Source organism: Myotis lucifugus, unplaced genomic scaffold (genome assembly GCF_000147115.1).
Source record: "Myotis lucifugus unplaced genomic scaffold, Myoluc2.0 scaffold_65, whole genome shotgun sequence".
Classification (NCBI taxonomy): Eukaryota; Metazoa; Chordata; class Mammalia; order Chiroptera; family Vespertilionidae; genus Myotis; species Myotis lucifugus.
The window spans coordinates 4597290-4619419 of record NW_005871113.1 but is presented as its reverse complement, the minus strand read 5'-3'; the positions used below and the strand labels follow the sequence as shown (position 1 = coordinate 4619419).

Below are 22130 nucleotides of genomic sequence, written 5' to 3'. Positions count from 1 at the left end.
TACTAAACTTTCCCGTTCTACACAGAATGATAAGTTTGAGAAGAGAAAGGGATAAACAATGGTGTATTGACAAAGGAGGACAGAAATGGTGGGTGGGAGGCGACTGTGGTTATGAAAGTATCAGGCGAAATGAAAGTGGTACCAACAACCTGCAGCCAGAAAGAGCTCAGGTTTTTGGAATTCACATGGGACTTTCCCATAACATATATGGGTCACACATACCATTCTGGATGCCTGTCTGGCAATTCGGTACACAGTCCATCCATTAGAGACGCTTTCAAGCTGCTGCTTAATGACTGCCTTTATTTCAGCAGATAGTGCTTTCTGACTGGCGACAAAAATCACAGTGGCCAAACTCACCTAACATTGAGCAAGAAGACAGACAATGAAAAAAAATCATGTAATTCTACTCAAAGTCACAGATAGCTTTACCCAAAAGGGAGGAAACTAATGACAGTCCATCAAATAAGAACAAAACTTGTTCTCCTTTGACATTTACTAATTTTTCACTTTGAAGTTGTAGAGCAATTTATTCCATTGTTCAGACAATTGTTTATAATCCCCATAAATATGGATAAATTATAAAATCACAATGAAATGCTATGCAGCAGTGAAATGAGTAAACAAGAGATACACTTTTCAATACAGATGATTTAAACAAAATACAAAAGATTACATCCAGTATGGTAGCATTTATATAAAGTTAAAAATATGCAAAATAATAGTGCATGCTACTTTGTATATATACTAAGGTAGTGAATATATAACAAATACACAGGAGTGATAAACACCAAATTCAGGATAGTGGTTACCTCTAGAAGGGAGGTGTACAGGGAAGTACAAATCAACTGTACTGGTAATGTTTTTTTCTTAAGCTAGGCGATAGATGCAAGGGTTTTCAACATATGATTCTTTACATTTTTTGAATATTATGTTTCATAATTTAAAATGGCTTTAAAGTAATACTAACAAAAAAGGGATAAAGAACATTGGTTGAAAATGCTGCTTCAATAAAAAATAAACCTGGCCAACTGCTTCTTTGTATTCTAAAGCTGATATAAACAAAGGACCATATATATTGTGGTAACTGCATGATGTCATTCCCATGACCACTGGCACTTGGACCTCAGAGTAACCCCTTTCCTGATAGCAAATAATGAACTGGGGGTAATCTTTTACAGAATATGCCCTGGAGCAGCAGTCGCCAACCGGTGGTCTGCAGACCGCGAGGTCCGAAAGGTTGGCAAACGCTGCTTTAAGAAAACCTTTGGAGCAGCAGTCGCCAACCGGTGGTCTGTGGACCACTGGTGGTCCATGAGGTCTGAAAGGTTGGCGACCGCTGTCCTGGAGGATTAAATATAAAATAGGCTTGAGTAAGCAATTTCATTAAGCTTTTCCCACTCCCTAAATTCAGATGACCAGAAACAGTACGGAGTGGCCAACTTAAGGCTTACGTCTAATTTATGCCTATTCAGCATGTAGCCTACTCTCAGTCTGGTAGAACTTTCAGCTAGACAATATGATCACTTCCATGGCTTCTGTTTTTTAACAAGCACACACCTTTCCCTACCCCAGGATTACACTGAAACCTAAATTGGATCCTAAACAGCTATAGAAATCCTGGGTTGGAAAAGAGGAATCTGTGCTAATCTATGGTTGCTGTTATCATCAGGTCTTTAACTTACCTTTTTGGAAGTACAAAACAGGGTTTAGTTCATTATTTGCTTTGTATAAAAAAGAAAAATCCATTATCATTTTGTCCTTTGTAATAGAACAAGCACATCAAATTGAAGGCTTTGGCTACACTAAAGCTGACTTGACAGGGCGTAGGAAGAAAGAAGTTTTAGACCTGAACTAAATAGGACTTTCTAAATCAAAAGTAGAAATCGTAAAAAGCTCGTGGTTCCAATTCTATTTTGACTTCAGCATTCCCTTGGTCTTAGAGAATTACTTTAACCTATTGTTTGTTTTGCTTTGTAAGTGAAGTCCCACAGTAAAGTTAACGACTTAAAGTAATTCTCACTAGACCAGATCTTATTCACCATCAAAAGGTGACTCTTTACCAGAAGTTCCTGCTGCTTGTCTGTGGCTGATCGTCCGATAACCTTGTAGAGCTCCATGAGGTCGCCCAGCATTCCGTCGCCCAGCACTGGCAGCTGCATGGCAATGGCGGCCAGGCAGTGGCACATGAGGATCCGGGCAGCGTCCTGAGCACTATGCAACTGAGTCAGCAGGGTCTCAACCACGGACTGGCTAAGATGGGGTCTGCCCTTGGCCAACTTCACCATACACTTCAGAGCAATCTGCACATTGAAAACAAAATAGACCACTTACACTTTGAAGGTATTAAGTAAAGCTTTAAAGAAAAGAACTTTGTATAAGTTACTGGGGAAAAATCAAGGAAAAGGTGTTTTTTTGTAGGCATAACATTTTTCTTCCTAAGAAACACGTGACATAATGGATCCCATGTTAGGATATGCAAAATGTACCATGTTTAATATCAAATAACAAGTCAGGACTGCACATTAATCACTTATTGCAATCGAAGACTATTAAAAAAATGAGATGAAAATCATAAAAAGCAATGCTGAGGAGGCAAAATATACGCCAAACTGAATGTCATCATTTCTGTACTTTCATTACTTATAAGAAATGCCTCTAAAATGTGGTTTGAAAATTCATCAATGCTATCATCTTCCTATGCTGCTAAACATATAGATTCCTGGGTCCTACCCATCCCAAACTTAGTGGATTAACTGTGTGTGCACATACCCTAGGTGACTCTTAAGCACACTGAAGGAAGAAGAGGCTTCTAATTTTCTCTTATTTCTGAGGTGAAACAAAAACCAACTGGCTGTAGAGCTTCTATTCAGGGCAGTTAGTGGCATCACTAACATTCAGTAATCAAAATTAGAAGCCCAGAAGTCCTCTCACTGTTATAGAGCCAACTGATGACTAAATCCAGTAATTTCCACTTTTGTCAAGTCTCTAACACCTACCTCTTTTTTTTTTTAAAGAAGTTTTTAAATTGATTTTTTAAAGAGAGAGGGAGAGAAAGAGAAACATTGATGTGAGAGCAAAACACTGATTAGCTGCCTCCTGCATGCTCCCTATTGGGGATCAAGTATGCAGGTCAGACATGTGCCCTGACTGAGAATCTAACCGGCAATCATATAAATGTAAGTATCTTCTAGATGGGACGCTCCTTTAACATGGGAACTGCTCTTGACCATCTATGAGGCTAATGTTTTACTGACATCCACACTTAGAGGAAAAATAACTTGGTTTTCTTCTTTAAAAACATACACACAAACTTTTACATATCGTGGTTTCAAAGGGACTTGGGATGAATCACTTGCGGAACACGGGTTGCTTACTTCCTTTACATGAACACTTCTTGATTATCAGCTTTTACTTAATTGTACTAATATCTTTATACCCTCAAACCGTACCTCAGACAAGCTATAAATCTTATATTCTCCAATGTCTACTTAATAGCATTTGCTGCTATTAACCCTGCTTTTCTTAATCATTTTGTACCATCACAAATTACATTTCATGTTTTACTCCAAAAAGAGGAGTCTCATTTCACATTTAAAAAATCTTAAATATATCTAATATAATTTCTATAATTAAGTGAAAGTGAAATTTTTCATAGTTCCTCACTTTGCTTAAAAGCTAGGGTGTCTATACTCGGGAAATTAATACAAACCTACGTATAAAGAGTTTGGCTGCAGTTATTCAGCTTTTTGTGATCTTATCAGTGTTACCTCAGATTATAAATTTCGAAGAGTGCAGGAGCTCTATTTAACTTTGCTTTACACTGTCTGGGACCATTACTAGTATATGTATCTACTACAACTTAATAAATACTGTCAACAATGGCAAACCAGGTCAAAGTTCAGGTTTTTATTTTCTCTATCTTTTGAAACATCAATGGTAAAAATGTCAATTTTGAGAGTGAAGACCAAGGGAAATGTTCCTTTAAGTCAGGAGTTAATAAACTATTGCAGCGATTTTCAACGAGTATGGTGTGGAATTTTTAAAACATGCAATACCTGACTATTTAGTTAGGAACACTGATCTCTTTTCCTTAGATTGTCAAATAAAAAAAAAATGATAACAGCCAACAGAAAAAATAGCTGTACAGTATGACTGAATCAATATTATACCTTTTTTGTGTCAGATTGGCAAAAAATATGTTCTTTGGTGTGCTGCAGAATTTTAGTAATTAGTCTGTATGTGTCATTAGATGAAAAAGGTTGAAAATCACTGAACTATTGTCCTGGGGCCAACTCCTGGTCTGTTTTTTTGGAAATAACACACACCCCTTTTTTGTACATAATGTCCATGGCTTTCTGTTCTACAAAGGTAGAAATGAGTAGTTGGAACAAAGAGTGTATAGAGTGTATAACCTGCAAAATGTATTTACTATCTGACCTTTTATAGAGAGATTGTCAATTCCTAGCTTAGGCAATGAAAATAGCATTATATTAAAATAAGTGATGTTTTCACCTTTAAAGTGGCTTGAGCACCTGGACTATCATCTTGACTACAAAGTACCAGAAGGGATTCCAGGCCAAAAACAGCATCTTGCTCCAGTGCTAATAGGTCTAGAGGAAAAACACTAAGTTTTATAGCAGTCAAGTGGCAAAGATTAAATACACACACACACACCCACGAAAAACATCAAGGAAGCTAAGATACAGGAAATACCTCAATAAGCAAAGCTAACCTTCCTGAAAAAGTAATCTGGCAATATTTCTGAAATGTAAAGGCTATTTTCAGACTTCTGTATTTTTACTACTTTATAGAAGGTTATAAAAATATACACATTAAATTAAGAGCTAAAGACACAAAGGTTTAAATAACTCATAACTGAAATACTGTCACCAGATTAGCTGAGGAAAATACTAGGGAAAGCAAACCATGTAGTATGTGTTAAACTTTCTAATCAGATATAAATTATGCAGATACATTTTCATACAGAATGTTACAATTTTCAGCTCCTAATGAAAGCTGAACCACTTATTTATTTATTATTTTTTTGCATCCGATGTACATGACCTTGACTGGGAATCAAACCTACGACCTGTAGGCCGGCGTTCTAACCACTGAGCACCCGGCCAGGGCACTGAGCCACTTTTAGAAAGTAATGAGGACCCCACATAATCATATAAATGTTTTAAGTTGGACCATAAAGAACAAATCCCTTATATGTCTAATGTAATAGCAGTTTTCAGCAATTTTCACTACCTTAGAGCTAAAATTTCTCTGGAGGTTCTAGAAAGTTCTGAATACATTAGCTAACTATATTTAGGTTAATATATGTCAGCTTTAAGAACATATTGCAGTTTTCTATGTTACATGTTAGAAAATAATCATTACTATGCCAAAAATAAAACAGGTTTAAGTATTCAAATCGAATCAATATAAATAACTTAAAGAAATGTCTCCTGAGTTAGTGTAGGGCTTGGCAAAGAGTGTGAAGGCTGGTGAAGGTTAGGGTATTATAAAAAAGTCAGTACCAGGAACAAGCAGTGAAGGCACTAAGCTTATGATCCTTAGTAAAGATTAAAACAAACACTGAAACAGGTGGAATGTCCAAAATGCATTTCCTGTTTTTGAACACCAGTCTAAACTTCTCCAAGCCTTTTGGTCAAAAGATATTAGGAATACAATAAAATATATGCATTATTTTCTATGCATGCCTTTTTAAAATTATACAAATCAGTTTAATGCTCTAGATACCTAGAAATAAATTCTATGAAAATTTAATTCACATTGCTCTGTTAATTCACTTGCCTCTAGATGAAACTATTTGTTAATTAAGCCTCTTGATAACTTAAGATATTTTTTCCTAAATTTTCCAGATTTTTATATAGCTGAACAAATTGCTTTATACTAAGGGTAGTCAGTCATAAGCAGTCCCTATCCACAGAACCATATGTGTAAAGGTAAACAGTGGAAGGAAATAGGAAATAGTCCACACAACCTTTCAATTCCACAATCTCAATTCCAAGGTCCTCGTATCTTAAAAACTATTTTGAAGGATTAAGTAGTTTTGAGAAAACTTGCTCTAAGAATCCTTCAGAAGGAGGCAACTAGTAGATCTAAGCACACTGGTTAAAAATAATAAGGGATTAAAAAACCAAACACACACAGAAATCTGCCCAAGCTTCAATCCAAAAATGTGTACATATCGGTTCTGATCAAGCTTACCTTTTTCTTGACAAGAGACGGTTATATTAGTCAGGACTCTGACCCCATGAGCTGCAATGCCTCTGTTATTATGGTAACAGCACTCTTGGGCTAATTTGACTAAATCAGAGGATCTGGGGGAAGAACCCACATTTCCTAAACAAGCAGAGAAAAGTAGTACAGACTTTTATTTCATGTGAACATTACCTAGTCTAGTTACTTATGCCTTTTGTTTAATTGCACATATAACCTGCAATTTAATAAAATTCAATAAAAAGACAAAACATCTAGCACGAAAAATGCTTGATTATTATAACCTGACACAATGCTTACAAAATGTCTTTGGAATTAAAAAATAAAGAAAAAGAAAGTCATCTTGCATCAGATCAGTTTACTATAAATATCCTAAGTCAGAATCCCTAGGCTGAAGCACTTCATAAGCATGTGACTGTGAATATATCAAAACATTTTAAGCCACAGTTTCAAAACATACAAACTCCCTTGCATGTCCCTCACTACAGAAGCAATGAGACCTTGTATGAAAAGGCTCTTACAAATTATAAGGTGCGATTAATATTCTGTCTTGCAGCTCTTTCAAAGTGTGATGTCAATCAAAAATATTAAATAACTGCAAGCTAAGAAATTGAGATTGGTTGACTTGTGCAGATTGTTGATAAAAAGACTGTGACAATCTCTCCTAGCCCTGGTAGGTGTGCACCATTGCAATATAATCTTCCAATTCCTCACATCAAGAGGTGTTTATTTCTCCACCTATTTGGGCTTGGCCATGTGACTTGCTTTGGCCAATGAGATATTAAAAAATATGTGTAAGCAAAAGGCTAAAAAGTGCTTGTGTGTTGTTTTGCCTTCTTTTGGCTGCTGCTATAATCCTGAGAACATGATATAGCCCAAGCAAGCCTGCTGAGAGTCACAAGGTGGAGAGAACCAAGGTGCCTCAGCTAAAAGCCATTCAACCTCTAGCAGGTGAATGAGGCCATCGTAGACCATCCAGTCTGATCAAGGTTCCAGATGACTGCAGTCGTATGAGTGAGCTAAAGTGAGACCAGCAGAACTGCCCAGCTGAGACCAGTCAAAATTACTGACTTGCAGACGCAGAGCAAATGAGATGGTCATGGCTTTAGGCCACTATGTTTTGAGCTGATCTGTTCTGTAGCAACAGATAACTGATACAGAGCACCTCACAAAATTACTGGAAAGACTGGAAAACTAAGCTTGGAAAAAAGGTGAGGCGAGAGACCAACCAAGATCACAGCCCAAACTATCCATGGAATTAGTTCCAGTGAAGACATTAATGCCACTGTTACTGACATCTTGATGTCACAGCTTACACTGCTGCCAAAGGTACAAGACATAGCAAACAACCACTGCTACAGTGTACCCTGGAAACCAGATGTTGCTGTGGTCAGTGCTTTAACACCAGAATGGATTCTTCCACATCACAACTCCTTGGTATGCAAATGACTAGTAAGTCCAGGGCACATGTGTGCACCCTAGTGGCAGGAAGGCTTGGCAATAGAATATCAGGTCTTTTCAGCTTCCTATCAGGACTTATGTGTCAGGGAATTTTCTTTACCCAGAAAGTCCATATGCAGTGAAACCATAAAAAGGAATAATGTACATTATAGTTCTTTGATTAATTCAATACAAATTAATTGACTACAAAAGGAAGCAATAAAGATTCCACAAAATTTGCATTAAAACAAAACAAGGAAACACTTTAGCCTGAAGTCTGTTAGGTAAGTAAACTCCTCACTGGGCATTATTAAAGGTGTTGTGGAGTTAATTCATCTTGAATGAGGCAACCAGGAAAGCACTACTGAATTGGGGTAAAGTTTTATTTTAATCATTTTCCACAGTGATAACATACACCTAAAAGGTAGCATGACATTTGCTTTTAAAATTCACCATCACTTGGCCTTTGAAATGTACTTAAATTCAAAGGGCACTTGGAGTCACAGACATACAAAAGCAAACCAGCTATATTAAGCATCCTCATAAATATTGTTGCACCCACATATAATTCAAAAAAGAACAAATATAGAAAAACAATATCCTTGAGTTAAGATCAAGGATGCAAGATTTTATTGCCAGAGGCAGTAGTTGGGAAATAATTTTCAAATAAATTACTACCATATAACAAGGCAGGAGACTGAAACCTTTCCCGAATCTAAAGCTTGATAAAGGAAACCACCTGAAACATCAACATGAATCAAGGGACTAGCACACTACCCATATATCTTCTCCCTACCTGAAGCTATGCTGAAATAGTGCTTGACGGCAATGGTCCCTGAGAGTGTGGACAGGACAGACAACATCCCCAGCTTCAAGCTGTCATAAGGAGTCTGGAGGGCACATTCACAGAGGGCCTGAAACGCAGAAGAAAAGGAACACAAAACACAAGATGCTAGTTTCAATATACTTTACAACTGTCTACTCATTTTAAATTTTCTAGCTTTTTGAAAAATGATGTATTAATGTCTTTTTTCCATTATAAAAAACTTAAGTCAAACTGCCACAGCCAAGAGGAGCCTAAGGAGGCATGTTAACTAAATATAATGCATTATCTTGGGTGGGATCGTGGAACAGAAAAAGGACAAAAGGTAAAAATTAAAGAAACCTGAATAAAGTATGAAGCTTGGTTAATAATGATAATGTATCAATACTGGTAAATTCTAACAAATGTACCACATTCATATAAGATATCAATAACAGGGAAGTGGGTATGCGGTGTGTAGAAATCCTCTGTACTACCGTCTCCATTTTTCTGTAAATCCATACCTGTTCTAAAACATAAAGACTATTTCTTAGAAAGTAATAATGTTTACTGTCTAGTCTTCACAAGCAGAACATCCACCATATTTTGTTTACCTAAGAGATATGAATAGCAGTTCACATATGTATGTATTTTTTAAAATAGTAGAGAGTGTGACATCCTATCTAGTTTATGAGTGAGCTCTCTATCCTCCTCCCATTTCAGGACATTTCCTCTACTCTGCTCCTGACTCAGGTGGTCTGAAGTGTTACCAAAAACAAGATGCTAGTTTTCTTTCAATGCAGTGAGCTATAAACATATGCTCAGCCTCATTCTGTATATTTACTCTCAGAACTCTGACAAGACTGCACGTGATATAAATGGTCAAATAGCTAATTACCTATTAAACTGAACTAATTGCCATTCTCTCACAAAGTTTCAGAAAGTGAATAAAACTTAAAGATGAGGGGTAAAATTAAAAATAAAATTTCAGAAAAGTTAAATTAAACAATAAATGTAATATGACCCAAATAAAAACACTGACAAAATTGGGAGTGGAGGTGGATAATCTGCTTCTAAAGATCCAGAAAAATTCTGACAAAGTATAACGAGGGACCTAAAAAACAAGCCCTATTAAATATTAAAATATATAATAAATCCATACAAATAAAATGTTTTTTTCCTACTCATGAACACAGAAATCAATTAAAGAGACCTTCCCAGAAACAGATTCAAATACACACTAGAATTTAATACACGATAATGGCATTTCAAATCAAAGGGACTATTCAATAAACAAAGTAGAAATGCCCAGTCATCTCAGTAAATCAAACTAGATCCTTATTTCTTTTTTATGGCAAATTAAAAAAAAAAAAAAAAAAAGAGCCCAGCTGGTGTGGCTCAATGGTGGAGCATCGACCTATAAACAGGAGGTCACAGTTCAATTCCCGGTCAGGGTACATGCCTGGGTTGTGAGTTCAATCCCCAGTGAGGTGCACGTGCAGGAGGCAGCTGATCAATGATGCTCTCTTATCATTGATGTTTCTATCTCTTTCTCCATCTCCCTTCCTGTCTTAAATCACATATATTTTTAAAGTTAAAAACTACAAAAAGCACGAAGAGTTGACATGGGAAAATAAAAAATAAAAAGACAATTGATAAAACTGGAAAAAGTATTTATATCATTTATATCATTAAGGCCCAATAACTTAATACATAAAAAGTTATTCGTAATAAGTAGGCAAAAAATCCAATAGAAAAGTCAGTACTTCATAGATATTAAACAAATCACTTTTAAATATAAGATGTTGAACCTCACTTATAATCTGAAAATATAAATTAAAATAAGAGTTGCTTTACACCGGCCAGATTGGCCAAGAATAAATTTAATGATAACACAGCACTGAAAACAGTGTGGGGAAATAGGCATAGTTATACCCTATTGACAGAAGCATAACATGGTGTAAACTTCATTGTGGGAATAAATCTCAAAAATTTAAATGTGTGTATCATTAGACCTCCAAATTCTTCTTTGAGAAATATACGTTCACAAAGGTGATTTTTTTGTTTGTGTTTTTACAAACTAGTCAATGTAGCAACGTAAACAATAACAGTAAAAGTACTAGAAACTAATGTCCTTAGTGGAGAACTGGGAATACAACGGGAGCATCACACAGCTGGTAAAAGAATGCAGAACTACCTGCTTATATGAAAAGTTCCCCCACGGTGCACTGTTAAGTTTTAAGAGGTTCAGAACATGCATATTGTGTATTTTCATACGTATAGAAAAAAGAAAAATACACATCCTCGCATCTGGGTGAAAAATTCAGTAAGAACACATAAGAAACTAGCAATGGTGATCACCCTGCAGAGTGGACTTGAGGGAAGACTTGGGACATTAAAGATTTCCTATTGCTAAGTGCACACGTGAATTATCAGTCCTCATCTTGGAGAATATAGTGCAGTGTCTCACATGGATGATGACAGCCCTCTTCCTGTAAAACAATCGTGTTTCTGATCAGGCTCCTTTGCTGGTTCTTTTTTATCACTTCCTAAGTCTCCTCAGTCTATACTCTCTCCCAAAGTGACTCATCCAGTCTCATGCCTTTATATACCACCTATAAACTGATGTGTATTATGTACCGTTGAGCTGGCTCTGACGCCTAGTGAGCCATGAGTGATGCCCACCAAAATTCTTCTCCTAAATTGACTAAAGAAGACAAGAATACAATAAACAATTTAATTGGGCTTCTCAACTAGCCTTAGTGCTGCTTATGGAAAAATTAATAAGAAACTGAGAGGCAAGTTTAATTCACTAAAACAAACTTTAAATAACCGAAGTTTTATGTATTTATTCTGCCACTTATAAAATAACTTCTGTGAATTCAACAATGCTCTTAGGAATTTTTCATATTCATACACTTAGAACATGACAAAGATGATATAAAAATGTAAAGCAAAACAATGTTTATGGTATTATATTATTTTTCTACATAAATTATTAATGTTCAAAGTTATTAATGTTCAAACATACCTGAATGTTTTCCCTACTCCAAGTGTGTGGTGTTTTATTGGCAAGTAATTTCAGATCTTGAATAGCAAGTCTCTTTACTGCTTTTCTGGGGTCATTCTTCAAGTACTGTAAGAGAAGCTGGATCTATAAAAGAAAGTCACTCAGTTAACAATACTGTCACTGAAACTATCTTTATGGATGCAATGTAGTTTAGCAAAACTTTTAGATTTGAGACAGGACTCATTTCAAATTGCAGCTCTGTCATTTACCAGCTATGTGCCCATGTTTAGTGCCGGAAGCCAATTCCAGTATGTCATAATTACAAGAGTTTCATCAAAAGGTTGATGGAACTTGGGGACTCAACAAGGGCTGAGTCACATATGTTGTCACCTATTGGGAATGGCTGAGGGCATTTCCCCAAACCTGAAAAGGATGATTGTTTGCTGCCAGACAGCTCAGGGTATCTTAATCTACATGTTATTGCCTCCTACTTGCCAAACACCTGAACAGCTGTTGGCTAATTCTCCCCATTCCGACAATGAACTCTGTATACCCTGACCCTTTGAAGTGTATATCTCCACCTCGCCTCAGGACAATTTGTGTTAATAAAAAGCATGGGATCCTGAGAGGAAGGGATCTTAGTTTCTTTAAATAGGCTCCTCTGACTCTCAAATGCCTTTCAAAATTATGCTTCATCTCTGGACTCTTACTTAAGTTACACCAGCCCCTTTTCCAGATTGCTAAACCCTTCTTAATGCTGGAACAAGAACCCCGGCAGTTTAGGCCTCTTTCTGTTTGTGTATAAAATGATACCATCATTTAACTTGTACAGTTCCAGCACAGCACCTGGCCTTTAACACTCAATCCTTTCTTTTCTTTATGCTCCATGCTCTGCCATGTACCCACCTCTACCTCATTTCCTCAAGAGATCCCCAAAATTAGTATTGTGAATACAGAGAAGGAAAAAATAAGCAAAAGGTAATTAAACAGATCTTTATTAGAGAAAGAGAATCTTAATAACATTAAAATTTATGGGTTACTTATTTTTTTATCATATATTTAATATGCAAATTTAGTGAAGAAAAGACAGTTTAAAGAAAACTGAAATCACCTGCTTAGGTGTATCCACCAAAGATGAAGCTGCCAGCAGAGTAAAAGTGTGCAGAGAAACAATCACCATTTTGGTGGAAGGATAGGATGTGACTAGCTGCTGTAGAAGCTGACGAGCGCTGGAGGCCAGGATGGCATCATGGTGCATGTGCTGCAGGATTGGGATTAACTTCAGCTTCAGGTCGACTGGTGTGGCTAAGCCTAGATGCAAAAAGGATTCTTAAGATTTCTGACCATCATCCTTGATAATAGTTCATATTTAAAAGGTCTGAATCGGCACAATATCCATTTAAAAACAAATAGTGTACTAATATTATGTTTATAACATTAAAGATAATTATGAGAGATAATTCATCACTGCAATAGTTTTTCCCAAAAGTATTTATCTTAACATTAATTTTTCAGTGACTATAAAACTACATCCAATAGAAAATGCTTTTAAAAGGCACAGTGGAAAGCAGTCATTTTGCTGCCTATTTCTTCTCATAGCATACTAAAAAGCATCTATATATACACACACATACTCAGTGCTACTTTTTCTCCGTAGCACTGAGTATGTCATATTTTTATTTGTCTATTGCCACCCCTCCTCCTTCCACCACTAGAATGCAGGTTTATGTGAGGGCATGGACTTTGTTTTATTCACCATGGTATCCTAAGCACCTAGAACAGTTCTGGCATTTAGAAGATACTTAATAAGTATTATTTGAATGAATAAATGAATGACTAGTGACTAGCACATAATAAGTACTTAATAAATGTTAGCAGCTATTTTTAATATACTAGTAAATCCCATTAAGTCAAGTCACTTCATAATACTAAATAAAACATACACACCTTGAATCATTTCACTGATTTTGTTACAGATTCCCACAGCAAAATCCCTTTGGAGAGAACAGAAAAAAATTTTAAACCAAATAATTAAATTAAGCTTTTCTAAGGACTTAAAAGAAACACAACACAATCAACACAGGAGAAATGCCAACACGTACTCCAAAATATAACTAATATTCCAAAGGTCAGGTGCTGGGGGTGGGGTAAGAAATGAAACTGAAACCAAAACTCCAAACGGCAAAGGGGGTCTTGCCAACACTGTTCTCACTTGGTATTCAAGGAAAGATGCTCTGATTTACGAGTGCTGTTGCAATTCGCATCACTGAGTGATACTGTCTGAAAGACTCAAAGCCACTATCTCAGTCTATTATGTTTTAGGATATATTTTAAATTAAGAAAAGCTCTTAATACTCAAGCTGATTACATAAGCAATAAAAACTATTTCTAATATTCTGAATTTTAGAAAAACAAATAGAAATACCGTAGGAAATATGAATAGACTCTTACTATAAAAGCCAAACTAAAGTTAGCCATGTATTTTTAGCATTATATATGTGTTAAGTATTTTATAAGGTGCTGCTTTTGATTCACAGAATGTTGCAAAAGTATTAATAACATGAATATAAGATAAAATATAATATATAAAGAAACATGATAGAGTATTAGGTTCAAACCTGGCTTATTTAGCCATAATAAATGATACATAAGACATAAACTACTTCTCCTCTAAACTAATTCAATGGATGTCTAAATAAAATATTTCCTGCTTATTAAGATTAAAAAATTTCATTCTCACAAGTGAACAGTAGAGTTTTTCAGAGGCTACATAATATATGATATCATCTATTGACAACTAATGGACTGCATGATTGTATATTCATTTGTTTTCTACAATTTTCTCTGGTAGTTTAGTGTATAATTGTGTTTTCTGAGATTAATTCAGTTTGTTCTCAATTATTCTATTGTGCTCTTACTCTCTTTAACTACATGCATTATCTCTGTAACCATATTATCATTCAGTATATCATAATTCTGAAATCTTGAAGTTTTCCTTATGTCTATGCAGAAACATATCAAGAATTATACTTTGTTGTGCTTTCCAGTAAAATTTTGAAAGGTTTTTATAAAATTGCTTTTGTCAATAACAATATATTTTTTAAAAATAAAATCGCTTTTGTTTTAGAATTTAGAATGTTTAATTCTAAAATAAAATTCATTTGCAAATTATTTTTCTTATACTTAAGAGTTGGCTTGAGAGATTAGAAGACATTTTCTCAACTGAGTGCAACTAAGTTTATCACAGTCGCCACCAGAGGGCACTTCTCTCATTGACAATGCTCCCCGGGCCCCTAAAAGCAATTGGGCTTGAGTGCAACTTCTGTTTTATGACTTGGACTAGCTCTTTAAAAGTATAAACCTTAACCTTTTTGAGAACAAGTCAGATGTGGTTATGGTAGTAGACAGGGGGAGAATAGAATTAAATTCTCAAGGTCTTATTTGGCCAGTTACTCTTATTTATTTAAGATCCAAAATTGGTAAATTGAAATACTAAGATAAAAATACATCATATTAGTTGAGATATCTGATCTTCCGTCAGGTCATCTTTCTCTGGAGAAAGAGGTAAACTATAATCTTAAAAAGATACATTTTGTTAATTTCACATACATGTAGCTAGGTCCTTTAGGCTTTCTATTGAACTAATTTGGTATTTTTAGTATTACAAATCATAAGTGTATACCGAAGCCTGGTATGTTAAAAACTGCTTCTACATAACTGTTAATTTAAATGTCATCAATTCTTTAAATGAAGAATCTTGCTGTTTCTATGTTAGTCTTAATCATTTCACAACACAGATCAGAAATTCCACAGCTGAAAAAATTACCTTCTGATAACAGAAGGACAAAAGTGAATCAAAAATGATTCTCAAAAATAAAATCTAATCCCTAAATTATAAACTTATCATTTAGAAACTACATTTAAAAAACTACTTTTGGAGTCACTGGAAGTTTACATTTAATCTGACATTATAAAGTACTGAGACTTTGATAGTGCTAATCAGGTGTTAATAACTCACTAGATAATATCTCCGACCTTAAAAGCAATTTTTAAAAAGCTCTCCATATCAAAGATTTTCTCAATAATAAAAACATTTGCCAATTTTCAAAAGCACCAATAGGAACTGTATTTATTCAGATATTTCTCTTCTTCCATTACTACCATTCCTACTAATTTACAGCAGTAAATTAAAAATTATATGCTTTCTATTCTCTATTTTCCTTTTCCAATGAGTAATCTCAAACTTATAAAGGTTTGAAAAAGCAGCTGAAGAGAATATGCACATACTTAAAAGCTGAAGAAAGAAAATTGATTATTTCAGTTACCCAAATATAGCACAAGCTCTTAATGGAAATGCTAATTTTTATTTAAAAAAATAACATTTATTATTCACTTGATTATAAAACCAAAACTTGCTCATAGCAGGAGACAGAAATTTATAAAAAGGAAAATAAAAATTTAGATAGAATCTTACCAACCCAGAGACAATGTTTTGATATACTGTATCCTTCTAACTTTTTTCTATTCCATATATACGTTGTTTTATTAAATAAATTTAATATCACATAAGTTATTATATAATGTTTCCAAATACAATTCTAAAATATAGTTGTTAAATGTTGATGTACTATTCCATAGTACAACCATATTTACCAAACACACTGGTTGGAATTTAGGTTGCTACTACATTATTTTTTGTTATTATAACACTATAGCTAGTATCCTTGCAAATAAATATCAATACACATTGCTGATTTCTTAAGATTAGTTCTAAGTGGATTTTCTAGGTCAAAGGGATATCTGGCAAAATAATTATTATCAAATGCTCTCCAGAAAGCAATGTTACTTTTGTTATCAGTCACTAGAGGGGATAATATACTAGTACTTTTTGCAAAGAGTAATAAGTAAACAAGTCAAACACAGTAATAAAACCACGATCAACATTTCAACCCCCTCCCCCGCTCAAAAAAAAACTGTTCTGTAAGAACATGACTTCCCAAATAGGTGAAAATTGGTTTTAACTCAAGTTATTACTGTCTTTGTCAAATCATGTACAGCTCTAATGCCATGATTTGAGAAGACAGTAAGAAAGCAGCAATTTGCCCTAACCGGTTTGGCTCACTGGATAGAGCGTTGGCCTGGAGACTGAAGGGTCCCAGGTTCGATTCCAGTCAAGGGCATGTACCTTGGTTGCGGGCACATCCCCAGTAGCGGGTGTGCAGGAGACAGCTGATTGATGCTTCTCTCTCATCAATGTTTCTAACTCTCTATCCCTCTCCCTTCCTCTCTGTAAAAAATCAATAAAATATATATTTTTAAAAATTAAATATATTAAAAAAAAAAAAAAGAAAGAAAGCAGCAATTTCATATTAGGGCTGTGTGTGTCTAGGGGAGGCTCCTTAAGAAACAAAGCTCTGCTCCCAGTGAAGCCTTCCCCAACTACTGTGCTGATTCTGTCCTTCTGGAAACTCTTAGTATTTCATTTATAGTTAATGCCAACATTTGTACTTAACCCTTCTGTTCTATGTATTTAAGTTTTGCTTCTCAATGTGATATAAACCCATTTGGAAAACATCCCTTGCCATTTACATTTTTCTGTATTGCTCAGTATTTATAGATATTGCTGAGTTATTCCTTCAAAACCTCTTTTTGGGAATCCAAATGATTCGTTTGAAAGGCCTATGCTTACTTTGACTGTGCAGAAAAGTTGGCAGCAGCAAACACAGCAGCTTCAACTTCTACATTATCATGTGAATCCAGACTCTGACGAATGCTATGGTGAGCATTCTTCCTCTCAGGAATTATTGATGCCAGACTCCCCAACATCCTACAGAAACAGAGAAACCAGGAGAAACGCAAAAACAATACATTTGAGGTCAGAAGCAAGGCAAAGCTAGTTAATCGAAACTGAAATTTGTAGGTAATTCCATAATCCCAGGTTAATAAAGCATTAACTTTAGGAAACAAGCAATGACCGACAATCTAACTACTTTTGCATATTGTAGCATGTCAAAAAATTAAATGGATTATCTAATACAAGCAAAATTTTAAAAAATAATCTTGAAGTACATCCCAGGTACCAAACACAGCCCAGCAAAGAAATTTTTGAATTATTAAAGCATTAAAATATCAATTTTCCAATGTTGCATAGAGAAGTCCAATTTAGCAAAGCATTAAGAGTTTAACATTTTTGGTATTAATTATAGCCACATCAGTAAATATTGGTACCATGATTTTCAAATTCATCCTCAAAATCAAAAGAACAGATGCAGAGAATGCCCCCTGATAGTCATATCAGAATCTGCAAGGGTGAGGAACGTATAATTTGAAAAAACACAGTCCACTCTATAATAAAATTATAAATTCAGAAAAGGAAAAAAAACCCTATTATTTGTAACATAAACTACAGAAAATAAAGCTTGAAAAATCTTTTCAGCAGAAAGGCATGAATTTTAGAAGGCTGTAAAACATTTCAATAAACAAAACAGAGTTCCTACAATGATAACCTTCCTCAAAGTTAATGTCCTAAGTTACCTTGCTACCTGACATATCATCTCCCAATTATCTTATGGAGATATAATTGATTGGACACAAGTAGTAGAGTTCTTAGAAACAAGATATTAAAATGGACTAACTAGGTAATTTAATTTCAATTAGAAAAAAGAGTTCTAAAATTACTTAAATTTTTTTCCAAAATATGTAAATAAAAAATAACCATTAATCTAATATTTTATACAAGAAAAGATTAGACTAGGCTAATATTGACATATCTTGATTAGCAGTTTGTTACTATGTAATATAAAAGGGCAAAAAATGCATAATCCCATGATTCTATTCTCTGAAATATTTCTGGTAATATTATAATTTGTAGCACTACATTTCAAATGCAATGAGTATCTCCCAGCTTCTTCCACCATTTGTTGTTGTAATTTATAAGTCTAAAGTAATGGGTTAAAAAAGAAATCTTTAAAATATGAATGACAAAAGCACTTAATTGAGTAAGAGGGAAGAACCAGTTCCAGGTGTGAAAATATGGAAACATAGGGAAGAAGTGATATCCTAGACTTCATGGTTAAAAAGAGCAAGTCAGAAATGAATCCTATAATTTAGAAAAGTGAATTTTAAAAAAAAATCCCATAATTATACAAGTGATTCCATAGACAGCAGCGCTAAAAAAAGAACATGGTTCAAGCTGGAGATAAGGCTTATAAATTTCTTTTATAGTCTAATAAAATTTTTAAAAAATGTTTTTAGTGCCAAGAAACAAAACGGTGATGAAACTTCAGTGGTTATATCTGGCATTCTCCAAGGAGTTCAAATACAAATTATTGCATGCAAAAATGAGTACATAACTAAGGATGAATAAAGAAAACTAACACAAAACAGTAAGAAGAAGGTGAGGAATTTCAAAATGAGCTGAAGCTAAGCTACATTCAGATCCTAGTTATTTGACCAGAACATTTACCTACAGAAAGGAATGTTTCAAAAACAAGTTAGGTGACAATATACAACCAAAACAGTATCATAGATGAAAAACAAAAGTATTTACAGGTAAGTACAGTTACCATATTTTTGCATTGAGTCTCAGTTGAAAAAACAAAAGTAAATTTTTAATAATCGAAATGAAAAAGTAAGTATATTGCCTTTTCTGGTTACATAATTATAACTCAAACAATCTTGTGGTGAATCATTACAGCAATGCAGTATACCGGAGTGTGATGGCTCTTGCTACAGGATCATTACTATGAATCACAGAGAAAATTCTCTTCACAAATTCATCCACATTTAGAATCTTCTCCAAATGCTTCTCACTTTGTTGAGTAACTTTAAGAACACAGAGCCTCAGGAAATTGTTTCTACGAAAAACCAGGGATAGAATAAATTAGGCCACTTTAGGAAAGTAATATTTAATTAGGAATCAAAATTACACTATTAATATTAAATTGTAGCAACAGGGAAATGTTTTTCAATCTTATTATTTGTGTCCTCATTAGGAGTTAAAATCTATAGTACTTTAGGTGGGCATTCAGCATAAGCAGTTAGCAATGCCTGCAGTCCTGCTGCCAGACACCAAAATGGCAAGGACACAAGGAGAAGCCCTGAAGCAGAACTGAATCTCATCATATTATAACCAAGGCCAAGAGGTCAGATGGTCTTCCTCCCCTCTAGAGCTAGTTCTACAACATCTTTTCCCCTTCAAGTCTGATTTGGTGTGTGCATAAGCACATGAGAGCTTGGAGAATGCTAGAAAGAAATGGGAGAAAGGCCGGTGGGGAAAAAAAATAAATGGGTTTTTTAAGTCAGTGCTTACATGCTTCAGGCACTTCGCAATAACATGTTAGCTCATGTTATAAAATAAGCTATTAAATCCAAAACTGCTCAGAACAATCAGTACAAAGCCACAGGTATTTCCAAAACATACCGTATCTAATAAAGAGGGAATATGCTAATTGACCCTCACGCCATCACAAAATGGCGGCGCCCAGCCAATAAGGAGGGAATATGCTAATTGACTGCCACGCCCTCAAAGATGGTGCCCAGTCTCCTCAGCCCCGCCAGGGCACCTGCCTCTAGAGTCCCCCAGTCCCCTCAGCCCCCCAGCCGCCCAGGGCTGGCCCGAGGTGCAGGCAAGCCTCGGATGCTAGCTGCCCAGCCGCCCAGGATCGCCCGAGGCTCAGGTAACCAGGGCCGGCCGAAGCTTGCGCTGCTTGAGTGGCAGCGGCAGAGGTGTGAATGGGCGTCGCCTTCCCCTGATCGCCAGGTCACCTCCCGCCCCTGAGGGCTCCCAGACTGTGAGAGGGGGCAGGCCGGGCTGAGGGACGCCCCCTCCAGTGCATGAATTTTCATGCACCGGGCTTCTAGTACTAATATATCAAGGTTGCCTTAATTTGATTTATCCTATTACACAAAGAAATAAGTACTCTCTAATTTATACTCTTCATTTTTGCTTAAAACACCACTAATCTCCCACCAAAAGGTATTAGATACTCTGTGTCCATTAAAATGGTAACCAACCATATGGAAGTTCTAAAAGTCAAAAAGAATAAAGACCACAATATAAAACAGAGATATGAACAAAGTGCTTTAGGACACCAAGGCTTTCAAAAGACTTACCCAACTCTGAAAACATCAGCTAACTTTAGGAATGCAGAATTGATGAGAATAGGGAATGGATACTTCTGAAAGAGCCTGGGAAAGCGAACAACTGCTTCACATTGTTCACCAAGTTTGCCAGATCTTAGACCTATGAAAAACATAAGAAGACAACAGCTTACACTCTTGTGGCTACAATAAGGCAAAAATAGCAAATGTCTTTAGAATTGGTAAGAATATTATATATCTGGACCTGCAACTCTCCCTGGGGAATAAGCATGGAATTATCAGAACGGGGAGGAAAAGATTATGTCGTTTTTATTTATTTATTTTTTTTAGTAAGAAAACATTTATCTATAAAATCACAGAGGTAGAAGAAATAATTTGTAGAAAAAGTGGGCTTAGGAAACAAGCTATAGAGGTAAAGGAAGGTCCCTTGGAGATTGGGAGTGAGAAAGCTAACAGTAACATGCCTGGGACAGGGATGGGGAAGGGAAAAGGAAAGGCATGCTTCCTGGAGGGAGAGCCTAGATTGTACAGTTTTTAAAAAACACTTAGTGTTATAATTTTATACTTCAGAAGGGGAAAAGCCCTATAGCTTTGGAAAGAGAAAGCAGAGCTCACATTATTTTCTTTTTTGTTGTTACTAATCCTCACCTGAGGATATTTTTTCCATTGATTTTCAGAGAGAGTGGAAGGGAGGGGGAGAGACAGAGAGAGAGAGTAACATTGATGTGAGACACATCAGCTAGGGCTCACATTTTTTGACTGGTGGGGATGCACTAAAGATTCTGGGACTCAACCAAAAGAATACTGAATTGGAGTGCTGTGACTTTTTTTGTTGATCAAAAGGAGTTAAAGGCTTAAATGTCTGAGAAATTCTTTTTTAAAAGTCTGAGAAACTGCCCTAGTTGGTTTAGCTCAGTAGATAGAGCAGCCGGCAGACTGAAGGGCCCTGGGTTGGATTCCCATCAAGGGCACATACCTCAGTTGTAGGCTCAATCCGGGCGCATGTAGGAGGCAGCCAATCGATGTATCTCTCTCACATCATAAATGTTTCTCTCTGTCTCTCCTCTGCCCTTTCACTCTCTCTAAAGATCATTGGAAAACTATTCTCGGGTGAGGATTACCAACAACAACAAAATTTTTTTTTTAAAAGGCTGAGGAACTCTTATCTATCTAGACCAGGGGTGGGCAAACTTTTTGACTCGAGGGCCACAATGGGTTCTTAAACTGGACCGGAGGGCCGGAACAAAAGCATGGATGGAGTGTTTGTGTGAACTAATATAAATTCAAAGTAAACATCATTACATAAAAGGGTACGGTCTTTTTTTTTTTTTAGTTTTATTCATTTCAAACAGGCCGGATGCGGCCCGCGGGCCGTAGTTTGCCCACGGCTGATCTAGACCAACCTACTAAAAATGTTTACGGTTTAAAAAAGAAACACACACTCACAAATAAAAGTCCTCCCAAAGTTAACAGAGTATCCATGTCAGAGATCTGGGAAATGGTTCATAGTGGTCTTAGATTCTTCTAACCTTTAGTCCAGTT

At 35.7% G+C, this 22130-nt stretch overlaps 1 protein-coding gene across 1 annotated transcript in view; it reads right to left on the bottom strand.

Moving 5' to 3' along the window:
- The window catches only part of INTS7 (integrator complex subunit 7), a 42586-nt gene that overhangs the window by 19032 nt on the left and 1424 nt on the right, over nucleotides 1-22130 (bottom strand). Inside the window, exons 2-12 of the mRNA XM_006089902.3 lie at nucleotides 20601-20730; nucleotides 19196-19342; nucleotides 17176-17313; nucleotides 13434-13480; nucleotides 12598-12797; nucleotides 11508-11630; nucleotides 8471-8588; nucleotides 6223-6357; nucleotides 4516-4613; nucleotides 2064-2303; nucleotides 223-360 (exon numbers count right to left, since the gene is read on the bottom strand). Coding sequence (XP_006089964.1) covers nucleotides 223-360; nucleotides 2064-2303; nucleotides 4516-4613; nucleotides 6223-6357; nucleotides 8471-8588; nucleotides 11508-11630; nucleotides 12598-12797; nucleotides 13434-13480; nucleotides 17176-17313; nucleotides 19196-19342; nucleotides 20601-20730 — 1514 coding nt within the window. The remainder of the gene's footprint in view (nucleotides 1-222; nucleotides 361-2063; nucleotides 2304-4515; nucleotides 4614-6222; nucleotides 6358-8470; nucleotides 8589-11507; nucleotides 11631-12597; nucleotides 12798-13433; nucleotides 13481-17175; nucleotides 17314-19195; nucleotides 19343-20600; nucleotides 20731-22130) is intronic.